This window comes from Lolium rigidum, chromosome 1, assembly GCF_022539505.1.
Source record: "Lolium rigidum isolate FL_2022 chromosome 1, APGP_CSIRO_Lrig_0.1, whole genome shotgun sequence".
Classification (NCBI taxonomy): Eukaryota; Viridiplantae; Streptophyta; class Magnoliopsida; order Poales; family Poaceae; genus Lolium; species Lolium rigidum.
Window position 1 is genome coordinate 129,902,222 of NC_061508.1, and position 19,781 is coordinate 129,922,002.

The following is a 19,781-nucleotide window of genomic DNA, read 5'->3' on the forward strand; positions in this document are numbered from 1 at the left end:
TCTTCCGCAGCTGATCGCACCCCAATGACGGACCAGCCCCTCTACCCGCGCAGCCTCGACGACGCCTTCTCCCGTCGCGACTCCGACGCCTTCAGCATGTGCAGCAGCCGCCCCTCCTCCATCGCCACGGCCCCCTCCCTCGCCGCCCCCATCGCCAACCTCTCCGAACGCAGCTTCCAGGCTACTACCTATTCCTCACAGGCGAGGATGATGCTGTCGCCTCCCTCGACGAGGAGTGCCACTCCAAGGCCCGTGCCCAAGCCGATGCGTGCGAAATGGCCCTTCAGGCGCTGGAGAAGGAGGTCGAGGATCTGATAGCAAAGCCGAATAAGCAAACCTCACAGCCCTCTCGCCTGAGGGCACTGGAGGAGAAGAAGGAGGCATTCACTGCGGACGTTCACAAGTTTGAGGCTGTGGTGAAGAGCTGGTCCACCAAGATCAAGGAGAAGGAAGATGCGTTGTTGGAGAAAGACAAGGAGCTTGAGGCCAAGGTAATGAATGGCCAGCGAATGATGGCTGAGAATGAGGAGCTAGTGAAAAAGGTGGAGATGCAGGTGGTGAATGCGAGGGATGTCGATAGGATGGCTAGGCAGATGCAAGCGGTGGAGCATGATATTGCCAAACTGGAGAATGCCAATGCGGCGCTGGATGAGAAGGGATGGGAACTCGGAACCTTCACTGGTCAGTAAGCTCGAGGATATTGAGGGGCTTGCTGAGGAGTGCAACCACGCCCTCAGAAAGTAAGATTTCCCCCAAAAGAACTTTGGATTTCCTCAATCTTTGAGTTTGTCCATATTATTCTTTCACCAATGAATCGGTTATTATTTAAGCACCTTGAAACTGATGCTAGCAAAGTAACTGCTACTCTTATTTGATACGAAGAAATAATTTAAAGAAGTATCTATCTATTCTAGTCTTGACATTGTGCTCCATAGTTTAATATGTTTGGTCTTCTTAATGTCCATAATTCAAATAGTGGTTCGTTTGGGAATTAATTAGTATTGCTTATTTTACGTTGTATAGGAGTTGTGGTTACTGCAGTTTAGAGGTTTAGCTTTGTTACTGAGATCAGATCTGTGCATACATAGACTTCTGATTGAGACAGGGAATAGGCAGTCCTTCACTCCTTTACATTAGCTGGATAAAGATGGTTCCAACATTGCTGTGTTACACAGCAGAAAGTGCAGGAAAGATGTTGGGCATGATACGTTTTTACCCTTGATCTACTTTGTCTCCTATTCTCCCTTCAATTGTTTCCCTAACTTAAGTCTCTTCATTCCCTGACTGACTGTCCTTGATCATTCGTTTCTTTAGCTTTTGCTGTTGAACATGCCATCATGTTACAAAATAATTGAGTCATATATGGAAGAATTTCTAGCAAAGGTTATATGGCTACGCTAGCTACAACTTTACAAAGAGCTCTTATATATTTTGCTTCATATAATATTCTTACATTAAAGTGTGTTTTTTCTCTTTTCCGATTGGTGTGCCTTGTTTTAATTGGTAGCTGCACGATAGTACTAAATATATGTTTCCAACTGAATAAGGATAGTCCATACTTTTCATGATGTGATACTAATTGAACAAGTGTTTTCTGTCTATCGTATTCAAGGGATAATTTAACCTTTTTATAAAATAACCCTGATCAACTTGCGAATCTATTTTTTGTCTTTCCTAGGATTAAGACAGAGGCTTCTAGAAGTCATATACTCCCTTTGTTTCAAATTAAGTGATGTAGCTTTGTCTGGATACAAATGTATTTATACACTAAAATGCGTCTACATACATGCGTATCTAGGCAAAGTTGCATCAATTAATTTGGAACAGAGGGAATGCTCAATATAACGGAATAGAAATATGCCATATTTAAATTTCTGGATGATAGGCTTGATTATGTCATATATGAAAGATGATATGAAGGTTGATTCTAGCAGGAAAATCTAGCCTGACAAGCGTTAGTCTACTTCCCTCTGTCTACATGGCATGAAACTACTTATACTGTGTTTGCCACTTTTGAAATTCCAAAACATTTCAACTATCCGACATAATTGGTGCCTGCGAGTATTTATCTTAACCCTTTGTTTAACTTGATCTAAAATGAACAGATTATATGTAGCGTTTTTTTTCTATTTCTCTAGAATCAATGTGAAAGCTCCAAAGGAGCCTCCAGTTTGTATTAGATTTCTAGCCAGACAATCCTGCAGGATTAGTTCTTTTATCTTCTTTATTTATGTTTGACGGTAAAACCGATGGAGTAGGTAATTGAGAAATATAAAAAATGAAGGTATAATAACATTCTTTTCATAAGAAACCATCGCCAAGATAGGTTTTGGATGATCTAGTATTCTTATATTGTTCTCAAATTGGATCTCAGTGCTCAGCTATTTAGTGATGGCACTGAAGCAAACAAAGATCAAGATCTCAGAAAGATATCACTGTATTGTGATTTTGTTGTTTATCCTCAAACTTCTGTATGGTCAATTATATCTAGAGTTTGCTGCCTTAATGTAAAGCACTCTTATGCTGTTTTGCAGGTTGAAACCCAGTATTGATTTCCAGTACATGGTAAATGCGAAAGGATCCTCCCCAGCGGAGATCCTTGGTACCACCTACAAAACTGCCCTAAAACCTGGGCTTATTTCTCTTGCTAATGAGACTAAAAGGATATTTGTCTCAAAGCATGATGAGTCAATTGATATACAAAAGCAGTTACAAGGAATTGCTAAAATGCTGGAGGAGAAAAAGAGTCATGTTTCTGTTCTACAGGCTAAAAATAACGAGGTTAGTCATCTTATCGTCTCTCCTTCACTGAATATGTAGCACACATGTTTAACTGTTTAGTCCCTCATTAGGTGACACTAAGCTTAGAAACGGTAGGAACATCTGTTTTTCCCCCTCCTGCACGTGCTAGAGAATAATGGACATCATAGTACGCCAGGAAAGAATTAGAAGCTCGTGTCGTTATAAAGCCTCACGAGATAGAAGACAACCCTGTTGATGGGCCAGATGGTAGAAGGCGTGGCGGCTTGTTCGCCTCGGACGGTGACAGCCTGTACTTGCAAGAAATGGACATTGGACCTTGTACCTGTACCTCGAACACGAAACCTTCAGGTACTTCAACCGTGACGTGTGCAATAGTGCCCAAAGAGTCTGCGCCTATGGTGGAAGTGGAACCCACAAAGTGAGCGTCATCACACATCCTTGATGTCACCGCGGAACTCCTTGTGAGGTCGTTGAATTATTCGATTGGTGTAGGTTACCATGAACAAGGCTAAAGATAGAGGGGAAGCTGTGAAGAGGCCTCATCATGTGGGGTTCATATGGTTCTTACCGGACACGAAAGAGACAAAAACTTGCTCGGATGTACAAAAGGTTCAGAATTTTTGAGTGATAATTCGCCATTCTTCAAATCTTTGTTTGGTTGCAATACTCATTTTGTACTGGCGATCCGAGTGACACCTGAGCTAACCAATGGTCAATGGAGGCTTTTTCATGGCCCAAGCAGCGAGGTGGGTGCGTGAGGTAGAGGAAGTGTGGTGTTCAAGAGAGGATCAGCAAAGAGACCGTGCCTGCAGGTAGCGATAAGGATGGCCAATGGGGAGAAACGGAGCTCGTTAGGTTTTAGTGTCCTAAACGAGTGATATTAACGCCACCGAATGGATTACTGGGGGCTATTTGCGTCCAAGTCTTCCCTCCAACAACCCTGCCTTGGTCTACGGGAATATTTTTTGGCGCTACATTCAGGGATGGAGGGAATACTATATATATCACAACATCAAAAGAAAAGACCTGAAGTCTGTTTTAACCATTGGTATGTTCAAGAACGACTTGTTAAAATTCATGCATCAAAGCGGAAACCCTTATCTTTTAGTGAAAGTTAATTCACAATTCTGATAATTGGAGGATCTGTACTACTAGTACTCATCACAGTGCAGACAATAGTTGTTTAGGAAATGCTTTATAAACTGTGCATCATGCAAACATTTCTCAAGTTAACTCTTAGGGAAAATCTCAAGTCAACACTGGCCAATGTTTTACTTCTATTTTCTGCTCCCTCAGTTAAACAAAGCATGTTGTTTTGAGTTTTAACTTTTGACATAGTTTCTGCGTGCAATTTTGACCGTTAGATTACGAATCTGTTAGTAGAGAGCCACAAAATTATAATAATAGGAAAATGTTTTCATGACAAATCTAATCATACTATTTTCACTCTGCCAATCCAATTTATTTTGTAAATATTAGTTGTCGAGTTAGAAAAGTGTTACTACATACATTCTAGTGCATTGTCTATTCCCATACTAATTGATTATGACAGTTACAAAGTTTCAATGGCCTGCATTTTTGAAATATGCTTATTGCTGCATGTGGTTTGTTTTCTTTCTCATTCGTTGCAACTGCTAACGACTAGTGTCTAAGGGTATATGTACATACAGTGGGGTGATGTCAGACTTCTCTTAGGAATGCTACATAGGATAATTTCTTAGCGGGAAGAGAGGGAGGTGAAAAAAAGGTGATAAGACGTGTTTCTCCATTGTTTCAGATGTCATTGCTTATTCAAATGTTCTCTTATTTAGTTTTTTACAAGTTAGTTGTGCACGTGCAACACATGTCTTAATTAATTGATGCAAATAAATAAGGCTTGTGTTTCATTGAAGATGCTTCTAGTTCTAGTGTGGGATTCATACAAACACTTTGGAAAAGACAATTGGTATATCATCATCCCCTTCAGAATTGAACAACATATATAAAATACCAGACTCTGTTTGCCACATAATTCTCCTTCGTACACAGGCAAAGCATAGACCTATTCATATATATCATTATTTCTGAGCTCCTATCAGGAAATTCTTTCACCGCTTTGGTAACATCAGCACTATAATCTTGTGCTACACACTCTGCATAATTACCCAACACGTGTAAATAAAATGCAATTGGAAGCATTGGAGAACTAAGTGACCTTAGTCATGGTGTCAGCATACATGAACGGGCATAAATTCCTTGCTTCCAGGGCCAAAACAACGTTTTCATTAGTCACATATGGCATTCTGTTCTTGTTAGTTAGCTAATATAACCGGAAATACAAATTCACAGCCAAAGAATTCATGTCATATCAATTCCCTCCTGCTTCCCCCTTGCGTACTCAGATCAAACGCCCTCCCCTCCTACTATAGAGAATCACCATTCAGATATGTGAAGGTGCAAATATGAAAGTAGACCCTTGCATGCTGCTTAGAGGGAATCGAGGAATGATAGTATGCTGCTTAGAGCTGCAGCCGGTGGCATGCAGGGGTAACAACATGAAAGCTGCAGACAACTAAAGATCCTACCGCTGACCGCTTCTGAAAAGCTGAACTATGAAAGTTAAGGGTGTGTTTGGTTGAGCCGTGGATTCGCAAAAAGCAGATGTGAACTGTGAAAAAGCTGTTGTGAGCTGAGAACTGTGGATTTTCTGGAAGTTGTTTGGTTGTAGCAACTGTGAACTGTGGGTTTGGTTGAAAATATCTATAGTACCCCTTAGGCTCTGAGAGACGTTTCATATGTTAATTGATCGAAAAACTTTGATATGTGCACTAATTAACATGTAATTGTCATTTCGGAACAATATTTTTAAAATTTTCATAATATTCCATGCTTTTGAATAGAATGTGGCATAAAACAATTTTGGATGCCTCGGAGATAGACATGATAATATAGAAGTTGATACTTCTTCCATTTTGCCGAGTGTGATGTGCATCTGATTTTGGTCTAGAAATGCTTTGTACGGAGTAGTTTATACTGATGACTAGTTCACATATTGGTTTAGTACGTAGATATGATTGTCAACGTTTAGGGTTTCACCGGTGTACCTTTTGGGTCCCGGGTTGCATGTTTATATAGGCTGGAAAAGCCCCAGCCGGAGCATTACAAGGGTATGACCTAGGTTGGTGTACTACACCGTACCCAGAGTCATATACGGGTATACGCGTATTCTAACAGCCCCCCTTAATCTAAACCGTCTAAACTCATGAAGATTTTTAACTGGAAGTGACTTAGTGAAACCATCTGCAACTTGATCTTTGCTTGACACAAACCTAATATTCAACTTCTTTTCAGCCACTCGTTCTCGAACAAAGCGGAAATCTATCTCAATATGTTTAGTACGTGCATGAAATACTGGATTTGCTGACAGATATGTGGCACCAAGGTTGTCACACCACAAACAAGGTCTTTCCTTTAACTGAACTCCAAGTTCACCAAGAAGTGCTTCAACCCAAATCATTTCAGCAGTTGCATTGGCCAATGCTTTATACTCAGTTGTACTTGAATGTGAAACTGTTGCAAAGCCTCAGATTTGGCCCTACAAAAATTGCAAAGCCTCCTGTAGGCCAATCAGCATCAGAGAAGGCACTCAAAAGTGTAGATGATGATGGCTGGAAAGTGATACCAATATCAACGGTGTCTTTAACATATCTGAGAATTCTCTTAACAGCTGTCCAATGAACAGTGGTTGGAGCATGTAGAAACTGACATACTTTGTTTACTGAGAAAGAAATATAAGGCCTTGTAAGTGTAAGATATTGCAGCCCTCCAATAATACTGCGATATTTTGTGCTATCTTCAGGACCAAGGGGATCCCCATCAACAAGAGAGAGAGGATCTGTGGAAGAAAGCGACGTAGGAGCCGACTTGCATATACGCACACCAAGCTTTTGAAGTAGATCATTGGCATACTTCTCTTGCGTAAGCAATAGACCATGCCGAGTTTTCTTGACTTCAATTCCAATGCAAGTCACCAAGATCTTTAATAGCAAAATTATCATTGAGATCATTGACTAAGGCAGTTATAGCATCATTTGAGGAACTTGCCACAATAATGTCATCAACATATATTAACAGGAATATTGTGATGCGGATGTATCTGCCTTTGATGGTGTAAAATCAAGATCATGTAATTTGGAGCTAAGACGAGAGTACCATGCTCGAGGGGCTTGTTTAAGACCATAAAGAGCTTTATCTAACTTTCAAATAAAATCAGGAGATTTAGGATTTTCAAAACCTGGGGGTTGTCTCATATAAACCTCCTCTTCTAGAACACCACGCAAAAACGCGTTCTTGACATCTAGCTACCGCAAATTCTAACCTCGAGAGACTGAAATAGCTAAAACTGTTCTGATAGCAGCTGCTTTAACAACATGACTAAATGTATCTTCATAATAAATTCCATATCTCTGCTTAAAACCTTTTGCAACAAGACGAGCTTTATACCTGTCAATAGTGCCATGTGCATGTTTCTTGATGCGATATACCCATTTGCAATCAATCACATTTTCATTTGATTTTGAAGCAATGCCTCATGATCCTCCTCCATTGCTTGTCTCCAATGCGGATCCGCAAGAGCATCAGGAAGAGAGCGAGGCTCATCTGAAGATGCAAGCATGCCATAACGGACGGTACCATCCTTATAAATTTTTGGTTGTTTTATACCTTTTTGTAACCTAGTTTGAACACCAGATGCAAGAATAACTGCAGCAGGAGGGGCCGTAGAGGATCCAGCATGCTGGCGAAGATCCTCCTCGGGATCGGTGCTGCCACCAGCAGGTGCAGCAGGCCATGGCGGAGATTCTCCTGGCGAGGACCTGCTGCGACCAATGGGAGACGCCGAACGGTGCGCACGACCAGGTGGCGACGGGGACCGGGATGGGGCCCGCGATAGCTGCTGGCGCGGCATGGCGTGTGCCGTGGGAGCATTGATGGCGGGCGTTGCCCGCGATGTCGGCTGGCGATGCGTGTGACGCGTAGTGGGGCGGAGGCGCGTGGCTGCTGCTCCTCAGCAGCAGAGCCGACAAGAGGGCGGGAGGCTAGAGGATCCTCCTCGAGATCAGCGCCGTCAGAGTCCGAGGTGGCAGGGAGATCAGCCTCGGATCTGGTGCCTGTGTTGTCTTTTCTGCAACATCAAATATACTACTGTTTTCACTCGTTTCTTCATCATTTTCACTCGAAGTTTCACCAGTATGTTCATCTTCAAGACCATTATCTTCAGCAGCAGCATGTGGGGGAGTATCCTGAGTAGGATTGGAATAATAGGCAATGGCATATGATCATCAGATTGAGCATCCCCATGAGTACATGCATTACGTGGTGTGGGTAAAATAAGGATATCTTGGGTGAGAGGCCTACCAGCATTAGGATGGAGAGATGTAAAGGGAAAAGCATTCTCATCAAAGACTACATCCCAAGAAATATAAACACAACCAGTAGTCACATCCAAACACTTGACATCTTTGTGAAGTGGGATATATCCCAAAAAACACACAACGTGTGGATCTGTAAGCGAGCTTTCTTTTGTTGTAAGGACGAAGGTTTGGCCAACAGGCACACCCAAAAATCTGAAGGGAATCATAATTTGGTTTGATTTTGAGAAGGCGTTCTACATGAGTCTCATTGTTGATAACTTTACAAGGAAGAAGATTTATAAGAAAGGTGGCCATGAGGAAAGCTTCATCCCAGAATTTCAAAGGCATGGAGGCATGTGCGAGTAGATAGAGACCTACTTCAACAATATGACGGTTTTTTCGTTCAGCGGAACCGTTTTGTTGATGGGCATGAGGGAAAGACACATGATGAGTAATGCCTATTTTCTGAAAGAATCCATTGAGCTTCTCATATTCACATCGACAATCTGTTTGCATAGTAACTATTTTCTTCTCAAACTTGCGCTCAACATAGGCTTGAAAGTTAAGTAAAACTTGGTAAACATCAGAACGCTTTTTTCAACAAGTAGATCCATGAAAATTTACTAAAATCATTGATAAAGCTTACATAATATGAATGTTTGCTAACAGAAGCAGGTGCTGGACCCCATATATCAGAGAATACAAGTTTCAAAAGGAACCGTGGACACACTGGTAGACACATGATATGGCAATTGGTAACTTTTGGCAAGTTGACAAGAATCATAAACATAAGGATTTATTTCTGGACTATATGAAAGCTGATTTTTTCTAACAATCTGCTGCATCACAAAGGAGGAGGGATGTCCTAAGTGGCGATGCCATGCAGATGAAGATGGCTTTACTACGATGAATGCTTGCTTGGATGACCCGGTAGAGAGAGGCACTAGCGGGCTTAGCATGGTCCCTTAAACAGAGTCCTTTGCATTTTCCGATCCTTAATCAAAAAGAACCAAGGGTGAAATTCAATATAGACATCATTATCAAGGCAAAGTTTATGAATTAATAAAAGATTTTTGGAAGCATTTGGGACATGAAGGACATTATTTAAATGCAATGTACTATGGAGAGTATGCAACATGGAATGACCAACATGCGATATAGCCATACAATTTCCATCGGTAGTGTGGACGCCGTCCTGGCCCTTGTACTTGTTGGAGGTGGTGAGCTTGTTCAACTGGCTTGTAATGTGATCAGTAGCTCCTGTGTCGGAGTACCAATTGCTGTCCACTCCATAGGATGCAACATGTGCACCCTTCTTCCCACTTCCAGCATCATCCTCATCATCGCTGTAATCATTCTTGAAGTGCCACCAACAGTCGGAGGCAGGGTGGCCGTGGATTGTGCAAATCTGACATGTCACGTCCACGAAGGGAGTGGGGGCACGACTGTGACCACGACGACGGTGCCCTCCATTATATCGGCGGCGATTAGAGCCACCATCATCACGCCGCGCAGGGCGTCGGTCTTCCCAACGCTGGCCACCATCACGACGGCCTGGGCCGTCGTGACGACGGCGATCTTCCCAGCGGTTGCCATCATCACGGCGGCGTTCTTCACGTTGTCCACGCCCACGGTCACCGCGGTCACCGCGATCTGGCGAGCGTGCACGTCCACGTCCAGTGTCCTAGCCACGACGATAGCACCGTTGGCAGAGGAGCTGAACCCGACGTTCTGGCCGGTTTCGGAGAGCATATCCTGGCGCATATCATGGGGAACAATCTGATCATAAACTTCATCCAAGGTGATTTCATTATTACCGTTGACAGCGGCGGCGACGTCGTTCTAGGAGCCGTCGAGGCCGTTGATGATGTATCCTACCATCTCATCTTCTGGAACGGGTTCCCCCGCTGCAGCGAGCTCTGATGCGAACCCCTTCATCTTGGCGAACAAGGTAGAAGCGGCCAGCTCCAGCTTCTTGGTGCCACCGAGAGCACCTCGCAGTTGGTTGATCTTGGAGCGAGAGCTTGACCCGCAGACCTTGGTGATGGTGGCCCAGACTGCGGCGGTCGAATCGACGCCGATGGTGTGGGCAAGGATTTCCGGTGAGAGGGAGTTGAGAATACACCCAAGCACCGTGGAGTCCCGTGAAGCCCACGACGCATAGTCGGTATTTGGGATCTTTTTCTTCTTCCCGTCTCTGTCCTCAGCCTCCAGGTGTGTTGCCGGGGCGGCGTCAGTACCATCCAAAAGATCGAGCACTTGAGCACCGCGAAGGGCAGGGTGCACCAGGGCAGAACAAAAAGTTGGACCGGGTGAGCTTCTGGGAGGGAGGAGGCCCCAAGGCAGCGGTGAGGGCAGGGCCAGTAGACGATGGCACCATTGTATCAAGGGGATGGCTTTCGATCAGATGATCATGGTAGGTTTAGGAGTTTTCCGATCCGTAGATCGTGAGGTGGGTCCTTGGCTTCCGATAAGAGGATCGTGATAGAGGTTTTTGAGAATTTCCGATCGATGAGATCGTGAAGAGGTTTTGGGTGGTGGTTTTTTTCCGATATGATGATCGTGTGAGGTTTTCTTCAGCGGCGGCGGCTAGGTCATGGGAGAGGATGACTCTGATACCATGTCAACATTTAGGGTTTAACCGGTGTACCTTTTGGGTCCTGGGTTGCATGTTTATATAGGCTGGAAAAGCCCCAGCCGGAGCATTACAAGGGTATGACCTAGGTCGGTGTACTACACCGTACCCAGAGTCATATACGGTATACACGTATTCTAACAATGATTAATCTCTTATTCAATTGTATTGACAATCGGAACGCAAGCATATCCAAGTTTTGAGGTAACAATTTTCAACAATACACTGCATTTAGAAAATAGACACATGATAGACAGAGCGAATCGTAGGATGTTGTTTCCATGTGTGAGAGAGGAATAGACCAGGGTGAGGGAAGGGAGCACATAGCTTCTGCATCAGCCCGAAATTGGGCCTTGCACAGCACCACTGGCCAGGGTCGGTGCGGAAGAACAAGCAGAAAAGGGGCGGCCAAACGGGAGAGTCGGTGCGGAAGAACAAGCGGAGAAGGGGTGGCCAAAGGAGCGGGTCGCCACCGGCAAGCCGGCCAAGGGGCGGCGCAGGACGGCAGGAGCGACGGAACCCTAGCACCTAGCTTTTCTCCCTCTCGCCGACGCGCACAGGTCTGGGCTTCATTCTGATTCGGCAAACAAACAGCGAAACGGTACAACTTATGGAGTGGCACTGGGTATTTTTCTTCAAATAAGAGAAGTCAGCGTGGCGGAAGTTGGTCTCGCCTGGCTGCGGCTCTCTGTGTGATTTACACATAGGAGAATCTGCTGCGTTTAAAAACTTTGTTTGGTTGAGATTTCACGGCGGTAACGCAGAAGTTGGTTCTAAAATCCCAACCAAACGCACCCTAAGTATCACTACAAACAAGTATCAAGAAGAAAACAGTGGTCCTCGAGCACACCCCACTCATGAAGTGTCAACAAGTATGAAGAAGAAAACCTGCAAGATAAGAATCTCAGTTTCCTTTGAATTGCAGAAACACTCCACTCATGAAAACACACTCTTCATGGAGGGCAAGATTGAATGTTACTGCCAAACTTACCCAACCACAGTCGTCCTTGACCACACCCCATCGGAGCTGCAAGGCCATTGTGAGCGCCAGGAAGACGGCCAGCAATAATGATGGCTCATAGTTACCACCGTGCACATTATAAATCTCTTTCGAGATGGTTTTACTCTTAAAACAATGTAACATTGCTGGTTCAAAAATTACTTTTGATATAGGATCAATACTTCTCGAATAGCCAAAATTAGTTCCACCACCATAGGCGCGTGTACTTATTGTGTTGGTTGAAATTGAACTCCAAAACTCCAGTGATGTTTTACATTACAAGTCTATGAATGGAAATCACAATATCTGTACCAAACAAAAATGTCGTGGGGAAAGACGGTGTCGCGTGGGGCACCTCCAGGGAGCAGCTGCCACGGAGTGCGGCATGGCGGACCGCCAGGTTACCGAGGAGAGGAGGCTTCTCGCGGGGATGCTGGCGCTGGCGGAGAGGCCCCTAGTAGAGCGCCGTTTCAACGGGGAAAGGAGGCTTCATGAGGGGACGGCAGCGCCCGTCGTCGGTCAGAAGAGGTTTCTCGTGGGATGCTGGCGCCGATGGGAGGACGCTGGTATCAAACGAATATGGAAGGCGTTACCCTAATCAGGGCAGCCGGGTGCTTTATATATGGCAGGACATTACATGAGTCCACCTCATATATAGGGGAATACAGACACGTACATACATGAGATATACATATACAGGACAGCTATATCTATACAGTTTAACACTCCCCCTCAATCTTAACTTGTCTAAGTTAAGATTGCGACGAAACACTTCCAGCTGTCCTCTACCAAGCGACTTGGTAAACCCATTTGCCACCTGATCTCCTGAAGGTATAAACTTAATGTCCAACAACTTCTGTGCAACTCTCTCACGAAAAAATGATAGTCAATCTCAATGTTGCACCAATATTATCGCACCATAACATTGCTGATCGGGACTATGACACACCCAATTCAGTAAGCAATGTTTGCACCCATGTGACTTCAGCAGTGGCATTAGCTAATGCCTTGTACTCAACTTCTGTGCTAGACCGGGAAACTGTAGCTTGTTTCCTTGCACTCCATGATCAGTGGTGGGGGCATGCAGAAACTGACACACCTTGTTGACAGCAAAAGCAAGATCTGGTCTAGTCAATGTAATATACTGCAAGGCTCCAACAATACTTCTTTACCGAGTAGAATCATCACCACTCAGTAACTCACCATCAGACAAAGACAGCTTATCCGTCACCGACAAAGGTGTGTCAACTTACATATGTGCATGTTTACACGATGAGGTAAATCATTTGCATACTTTGCTTGAGAAAGGACAATACCATCGTGTACCTTTTTAACCTCAATGCCAAGGAAGTAATGAAGCTCACCAAGATCCTTGAAAACAAAGTCCATGCCAAGATCATGCAAAAGAGCATGCTCTGAGAAGAACTAGCAACAACAATATCATCCACATAAATAAGCATGAAGATAGATACCCCCTTTGTTGTAGAAGAACAATGAGGTATCAGCCTTGGATGCAGAAAAACCAAGAGACTGTAACTTAGAACTGAGGCGAGAATACCAAGCACGGGGTGCCTGTTTGAGCCCATACAACGCCTTATCCAATTTACACACATGCCCAAACCGTGTTTCATACCCAGGAGGGTTCGCGCATGTAGAGTTCTTCCAGAACACCATGCAAAAACGCGCTCTTCACATCTAATTGCGCAGTTTCCAACCTTGCGAGACAGCCAAAGATAGCACAAGACGAATAGTGGTCGCTTTCACAACAGGACTAAATGTGTCCTCATAATCAATCTCATAATCAACAGGACTAAATAGTGGCCGCTTTCACAACATGACTAAATGGCTCCTCATAAGCGAGCCTTGTATCGATCCACGGTACCATCTGCCTTGAGTTTTACTTTGTAGACCCATGTACAGTCAATCACATTTTATCCATGAGCAGTGGGAACCAAATGCTAACTGCCATTTTTCATGAGAGCCAAATACTCCTCATCCATAGCAGCTTTCCAACGAGCATCCGCAAGAGCTTCAGCAATAGAGGAGGGTTCACCTGTACTGCAAAAATTTCCAAACTTAACACGATCGTATCGAACTGTACCGTCAGTATATGCCTTGGACTTGACAATGCCACTCTGCGAACGTGTACGCAAGCGCTCAGGCAGCACAGAACAGCAGTAGGTGACACCACAGAAGATCCTGGCGCAGTAGTAGTCTCGGCCGCAGACGATCCTATGGCAGGCGCAACACCTGAGGAAATGGCCGCAGAAGATCCCGACGAGGCTGTCTGGGCAGGACGACGTGCAGAGCGCTGACGCTCGCTGTCCACGGCACGCGCGCTTGCTGTCCACGGCACGCGCTCCGCGAGGCGGGAAGGAATCTGGCCTCCCTGATGAACTCGATCCCGAGGGCGAGGAGGATTCGGCTGCTTCTCCAGACCGGTCAGTGTCAGGACTGACACCAGAATCAACACCGGGTTCCGTGCCAGGCCCAGAAAAATAGGAGAAGCTCCTCCAGAATCAGAATTTGCACCAGAATCCTGAACAAAAGACTCAACAGAAATATTATTAGTAGGATTAGCATCAGGTGGTTCCTGTAAATCATGCCCCTCATGAGTATGCAAATTAAATGGTTGCAAAGAGAGACGAAGAAGGCTAATTTCCGCACGGACGTGCACCGGCATTAGAATGTAACGAGGCAAAGGGAAACACCGCTTCATCAAAAACAATGTCACGGAAATATACACCTGACCGCTAGATATATCAAGACATTTGTATCCCTTATGAAGACTGCTATACCCTAAAAAGACACATTGAATGGACCAAAATTGTAATTTGTGCCTGTTATAGGGACGAAGATTTGGCCAACACGCACATCCAAAAATGCGCAAAAAAGAGTAATCACCCTTGTTTCCAAAGAGACACTCCATGGGAGTTTTAGACTGAATAACTTTACTAGGGAGACGATTGATAAGATAAACAATGGTAAGAAAAACTTCATCCCAGAATTTGAGAGGCATAGAGGCATATGCAAGAAGAGATAGACCAACCTCAACTATGTGTCTATGCTTGCGTTTAGCGGGGCCGTTTGTTAGTGTGCATGAGGACAAGACACTAAGTGAGATATACCAACGCGCTGAAAAAATGAGTGAAGCTTTTGGTATTCCCCTCTCCAATCCGTTTGCATAGCAATTATTTTCTTATCAAAGAGTCGCTCTACATGATTCTGAAAATCACGAAACTTCTGAAACACATAAGATTTCTTTTTCAAGAGATAGATCCACGTGAACTTGCTATAGTCATAAATAAAACTCACATAGTATTTAAAACGACCAAAAGATTCAGAGGCAGGGCGCCATACATCAGAAAACACAAGTTCAAGAGGGGATGTGGATACACTAGATGACTTTGAATAAGGTAACTGATGGCTCTTGGCCATTTAACAAGCATCACAAACAGACTCTTTATTTGACTCACTAAACGAAATAGTATTATCACGAAGAACTTGATGAACCACAACCGAAGACGGATGTCCTAGACGCCTATGCCAAAGCGATGATGAAGACTTGGAGACCCCATGAGCTTGTCGACCAAGAGAAGTAGTGGATGAAGGTGGTAGAGGGTAGAGCCCATCAACACATCTACCTTGGAGCAGAATCTCCCTCGTGTCCTGATCCTTAACAAAGAAAGAGTCAGGCCAATATTCAACAAAGGCATGATTATCATGGGCTAGGCGACTAGTAGATAGAAGACTTTTTGTGGCTTTTGGAACATGGAGAATGTTTTTAAGATGCAAGTCATGATTAGGGGTATGTATTACAGAACGACCAACATGATGTATATCCATACCTGCACTTTGTTCATTGCCATTGTAGCGATCCCTCACATGAAGCTTGTCCAGCTAGCTCCAGAATCAGAATACCAGTTGGTATCTACTCCATACGATCCAACTGCTGCACCGGCTGTTTTTTCAGGGCCACGAGAACCTCTTCTTGAGTGCAATGTGCCCTTCTTTGACGCATACAGACCACTTACAGCATCGTGATTCAGCAGAGTTCTGAACAAAGTCTCCAAGATATATCACGGGAACCGGATGAAGAAACTCCGGCGTGCGCAAGGGAACTGCTGCAGCTCATGGATTCTATTTCAGACTACAAAGAGTTTGTAGAAACTTTAACTGCAGGTATAAAGAAAGACTTCCTTGAATGTGTGGACGACATAGCTTCTCTGTCAGCCAAGATGGTATCTACCCATAGGCGAACCCAACGGTCCCTAAGCCCGGGCACGCGCCCAGGCTTCCGGCCAGCGGCGCAGACTATTTTGATAATAAAATTAATGAATATTTTGATGAAAATTTGACTGGGCTTATAATGCGTCCAGATTTGATGAAAATCTTGGGTCCGCCACTGTATCTACCCCTGAGGTACCATACAAGTGACGCTCTGAGCCTAGACTGGCGCTGTCCTGCGCCAATAGGCACCTTCAAATGCTTACATTATGTGTTGATCTTGATATCCTGTTGTATGCCTGCTAAGTGAATTTGGTGTGTTTGTGAGATGGCTCGTCAACGTTGTCCCTAGTTTGTGGATTTGTTGGGTGCCCTTTTGTTGCTCCATCTAATCTAAATACTAAACAGCGGAGTATAGTCGAACGTAAAACAAACCTGGTAGTAAGTCAGTATGTTTTATAGAAGTAAAAGTGTGTATCGCCTTCAAACTAGCATGTTTTAGCTTTTTTTAGAACAGACATCTCTATAGTGAGAAGCCGCCAAGTCCAAAATGAAATCCTGTTGTGATTTTTATGTGAAGTTGCTGGTTCAGTTTCAGGTGGTGGACGTGTGGGCACGTTCAAACAAGAAATGTGGTGGGAGCTCAGAGAAAGGATCGGTTATGGAAGCAGAGTATCAGCAGACAAGCGAATACGCGATTGATGGATGACCAGGTACTGCAAAAATGTCATGGCCAGGGTGCCCGTCCTTTGATTCACCAAGATTCGGAGTCGCCGATCCAACAGAACAGCGTTCCAAGTTGGCAAGTCGGCCTGTTACTAAATGAGAATGAAACGGCATGGTGCCACTACCACCAACCCGGAGCTTTTTTGAACCCCAACATCTCTATCCAACACGGTGTAGACTGAGCAATGTGACCATACAATCTGCTCCGTTTCCACTCCGCGGAAAGAGCCGCAGCCAACGTTTACTTCGCTGCTTCGTGTGTGCGTCAGTGTGTATTCATCCACCCCCGTAGCTCGTGGTAGCAGGTTAAATGGTCTGAACCGTTCCACACCTGCTCCGTCCCATTCTCTCCCCTCTATAAATCCCGCGCCAGATTTGTCCCCGTTTCAGTACGCAATAAAACTCATCCATCAGCTCTGACGACCAGCACACGAGCCGACGGACCACGCTCCCCAGAGACCAGGAGACCACAACATGCGTTCAGGTCGTCTCGCCGTCTCGGCGGCGCTCCTCTTCTCCGCCGCCGTCCTTCTCTCGGCCGTCCCGGCAGCCAGAGCCCAGGAGGAAACAGGTGAGCACCGATCGATTTTCCTTATGGATGTTCCTGTTGGTAGCTCTTAATGCGGTTGATTTTCCTTATGGATGTTCCTGTTGGTAGCTCTTAATTAACCGCATTTCACACGCAGATCGTGAGGAGGAATTCAGCTACTCGCTGGACGCGGAGAACGGGCCGGCGCACTGGGGCGAGATCAAGGAGGAGTGGTCGGCGTGCGGCAAGGGGTCGATGCAGTCGCCCATCGACCTCGCCAGCCCGCGCGTCTCCCTCGTGCGCCACCTCGGCTACCTCAACCACTCCTACCGCCCTGCCCAGGCCTCCATCATCAACCGTGGCCACGACATCATGGTACCTATAGGATCGATCCTTCAGTTAATGGCGATCCAAGCGTTCCTATACTAGTAGCTAATGGATGGTTCTCTTGCTTGCAGCTGAGCTTCGAAGGCGACGCCGGGAGCGTGTCCATCAACGGCACCGTCTACTACCTCAAGCAGCTGCACTGGCACTCCCCCACCGAGCACAGCGTCAACGGCCGCCGGTACGACCTGGAGCTGCACATGGTGCACCAGAGCGCCGAGAATAAGGCGGCCGTCATCGGCGTCTTCTACGAGATCGGCGCCCACGACGCCTTCCTGCACCAGGTAATAACCTTCTTTCTTTAAGTAAGACACCATGCTGAGGCTTTAACAAAAGCCAACATGGCAACATGGATATTAAAAGATGCAATGGTTAACTCTCGTCTTGACGGATGTTGCTCGCAGCTGGAGCCTTACCTGGAGATGATAGCAGAGCAGAAGGACAGGGAGGAGAAGGTGGGCGTGATGGATCCCCGGGGCGCCAGGGGCAGGGCCAGCGTCTACTACCGATACATGGGCTCCCTCACCACGCCGCCCTGCGCCGAAGGGGTCATCTGGACCATCGTCAGGAGGGTAGGTTCCATCCACCTTCACGCCTCGCATCATGATTCATGAGCAACATAAACAACTTCAAATAAGATATCCAGAACTTGGCAGTTGCCATTGCCATGTACAGATTCTTTCCGATTCTTTTCTTCAGAAAGAATCCTCACGTTTTCGTCTTCAGAAAGCAGCCGTGTTATTTTTCTATGGTTGGTGAAGCATCTAGGAATTTGCTTCTAACTGAATATCCTCTAATTTTGCAGGTTCGCACCGTGTCGAGGCCCCAGCTGGAGCTTCTTCGGGCGGCCGTCCACGACGTAAGTTTTTCTTCCCGACCGCTTTCCATGAAAGCGAGCTTTATGTGAAACTCGATGCACGACCGCCACCCAAAGTCTTTGGGCTAGTGTGGTACGCGGTAGACTTTACCAAAGACATCATCGATCTAGAAGGAGCCTGGAAACCAAATTAAAACATGTCTAAAACTAGAAGCTGCCTTCAATTTGATTGAACTCCCATGTGGACTAATATTCGAGAATGAAAGAATAAGTAGCTTGGACTAATCTGCTTCCACCGTGCAGGATATGGAGAAGAACGCGAGGCCCCGGCAGGAGGTGAACAGCAGAGATATCAGCATGTTCCGGCCTTCTCAGCAGGGCAAACGTTGATTTTTAGGGTCGATTCTCTTATTAGTTTGGTACTTCAGCGGCCTGAGAGATACGTTGATTATACCATATTTTTTGTACTGTAGGTCGTTCTATCCATTTCGAATTTTTGATGCGTATATACGGTTGCTGAATAAAGGGGCACGACTGGTTCATATCCATGTGTATATGTCTGATGTTGAGATCTATATATCGTCGATTTAAATATTGTTTTTGCTGGTTGATTTAATTATTGTTGGGTACTCCATAGCTCTCATCCAACTGTCAATCCCTTAAAAAACGAAAAAAAGACTGGCTAGGATTTGATTATGGTTGAGTACCGCGAGGACTGCAATAAGACCATCCAATCCAGTTGGTGGTATCCGGGTGCGGTCCTGTTAACAATCATGCAACGAATGGTTCCGGCCGTGATATTATAATAATCTCTCTTGCAATCCTTGTTAGAGCTAGGTGAGTCCTCAGCGTCCCTCATTTCCTTAATACCTTTTCCTATTAATTTTTGTAAGGATCTAGTCAAGTTCACTGTTGCTGGGCATGACAAAACCTGACGACCTCAGCAGGTCCTTATCGTGCCCACGTAGCCTGGTACGATGATGGTGCGAGACCGGACCCGTGCGCCATGTGCCTTCGACGCCGGTCTGAATCCAATTCCAACCCTTGAAAAACGCAGAAGAGTTGAGCATCCAATGTTGGTCCTTTTCATATCAGCAGTTGCTCGTTTCTGGTTACGAATGAACAACAGACAATCACACGGTCGTGAGCTTCTTCGTGGCAGCTGAGAAAATGGCGATCTTTTGAAAGCAATACTAGAATAATAATGTGAGTGTAGAATCTGGCAGTTGGTGAGGGATTGTAAGTTAGTGACTGAAAGATCTACATAGGGTAATCAGTGACCAGTAATATAGAACATGTGTTCACAAACA

General features: G+C 45.2%; 1 protein-coding gene across 1 annotated transcript; it reads left to right on the top strand.

Annotated features, from left to right (window-relative positions):
- The first annotated feature begins 17,030 nt into the window (after positions 1–17,030).
- On the top strand, positions 17,031–19,013 carry LOC124682378 (alpha carbonic anhydrase 7-like). Its single transcript, XM_047217073.1, has 6 exons — positions 17,031–17,312; positions 17,428–17,645; positions 17,729–17,938; positions 18,059–18,226; positions 18,460–18,513; positions 18,775–19,013. Exons 1-6 carry the CDS (start codon positions 17,216–17,218, stop codon positions 18,859–18,861), a joined length of 834 nt encoding a protein of 277 aa, XP_047073029.1. The 5' UTR covers positions 17,031–17,215; the 3' UTR covers positions 18,862–19,013.
- Positions 19,014–19,781: the final 768 nt, after the last annotated feature.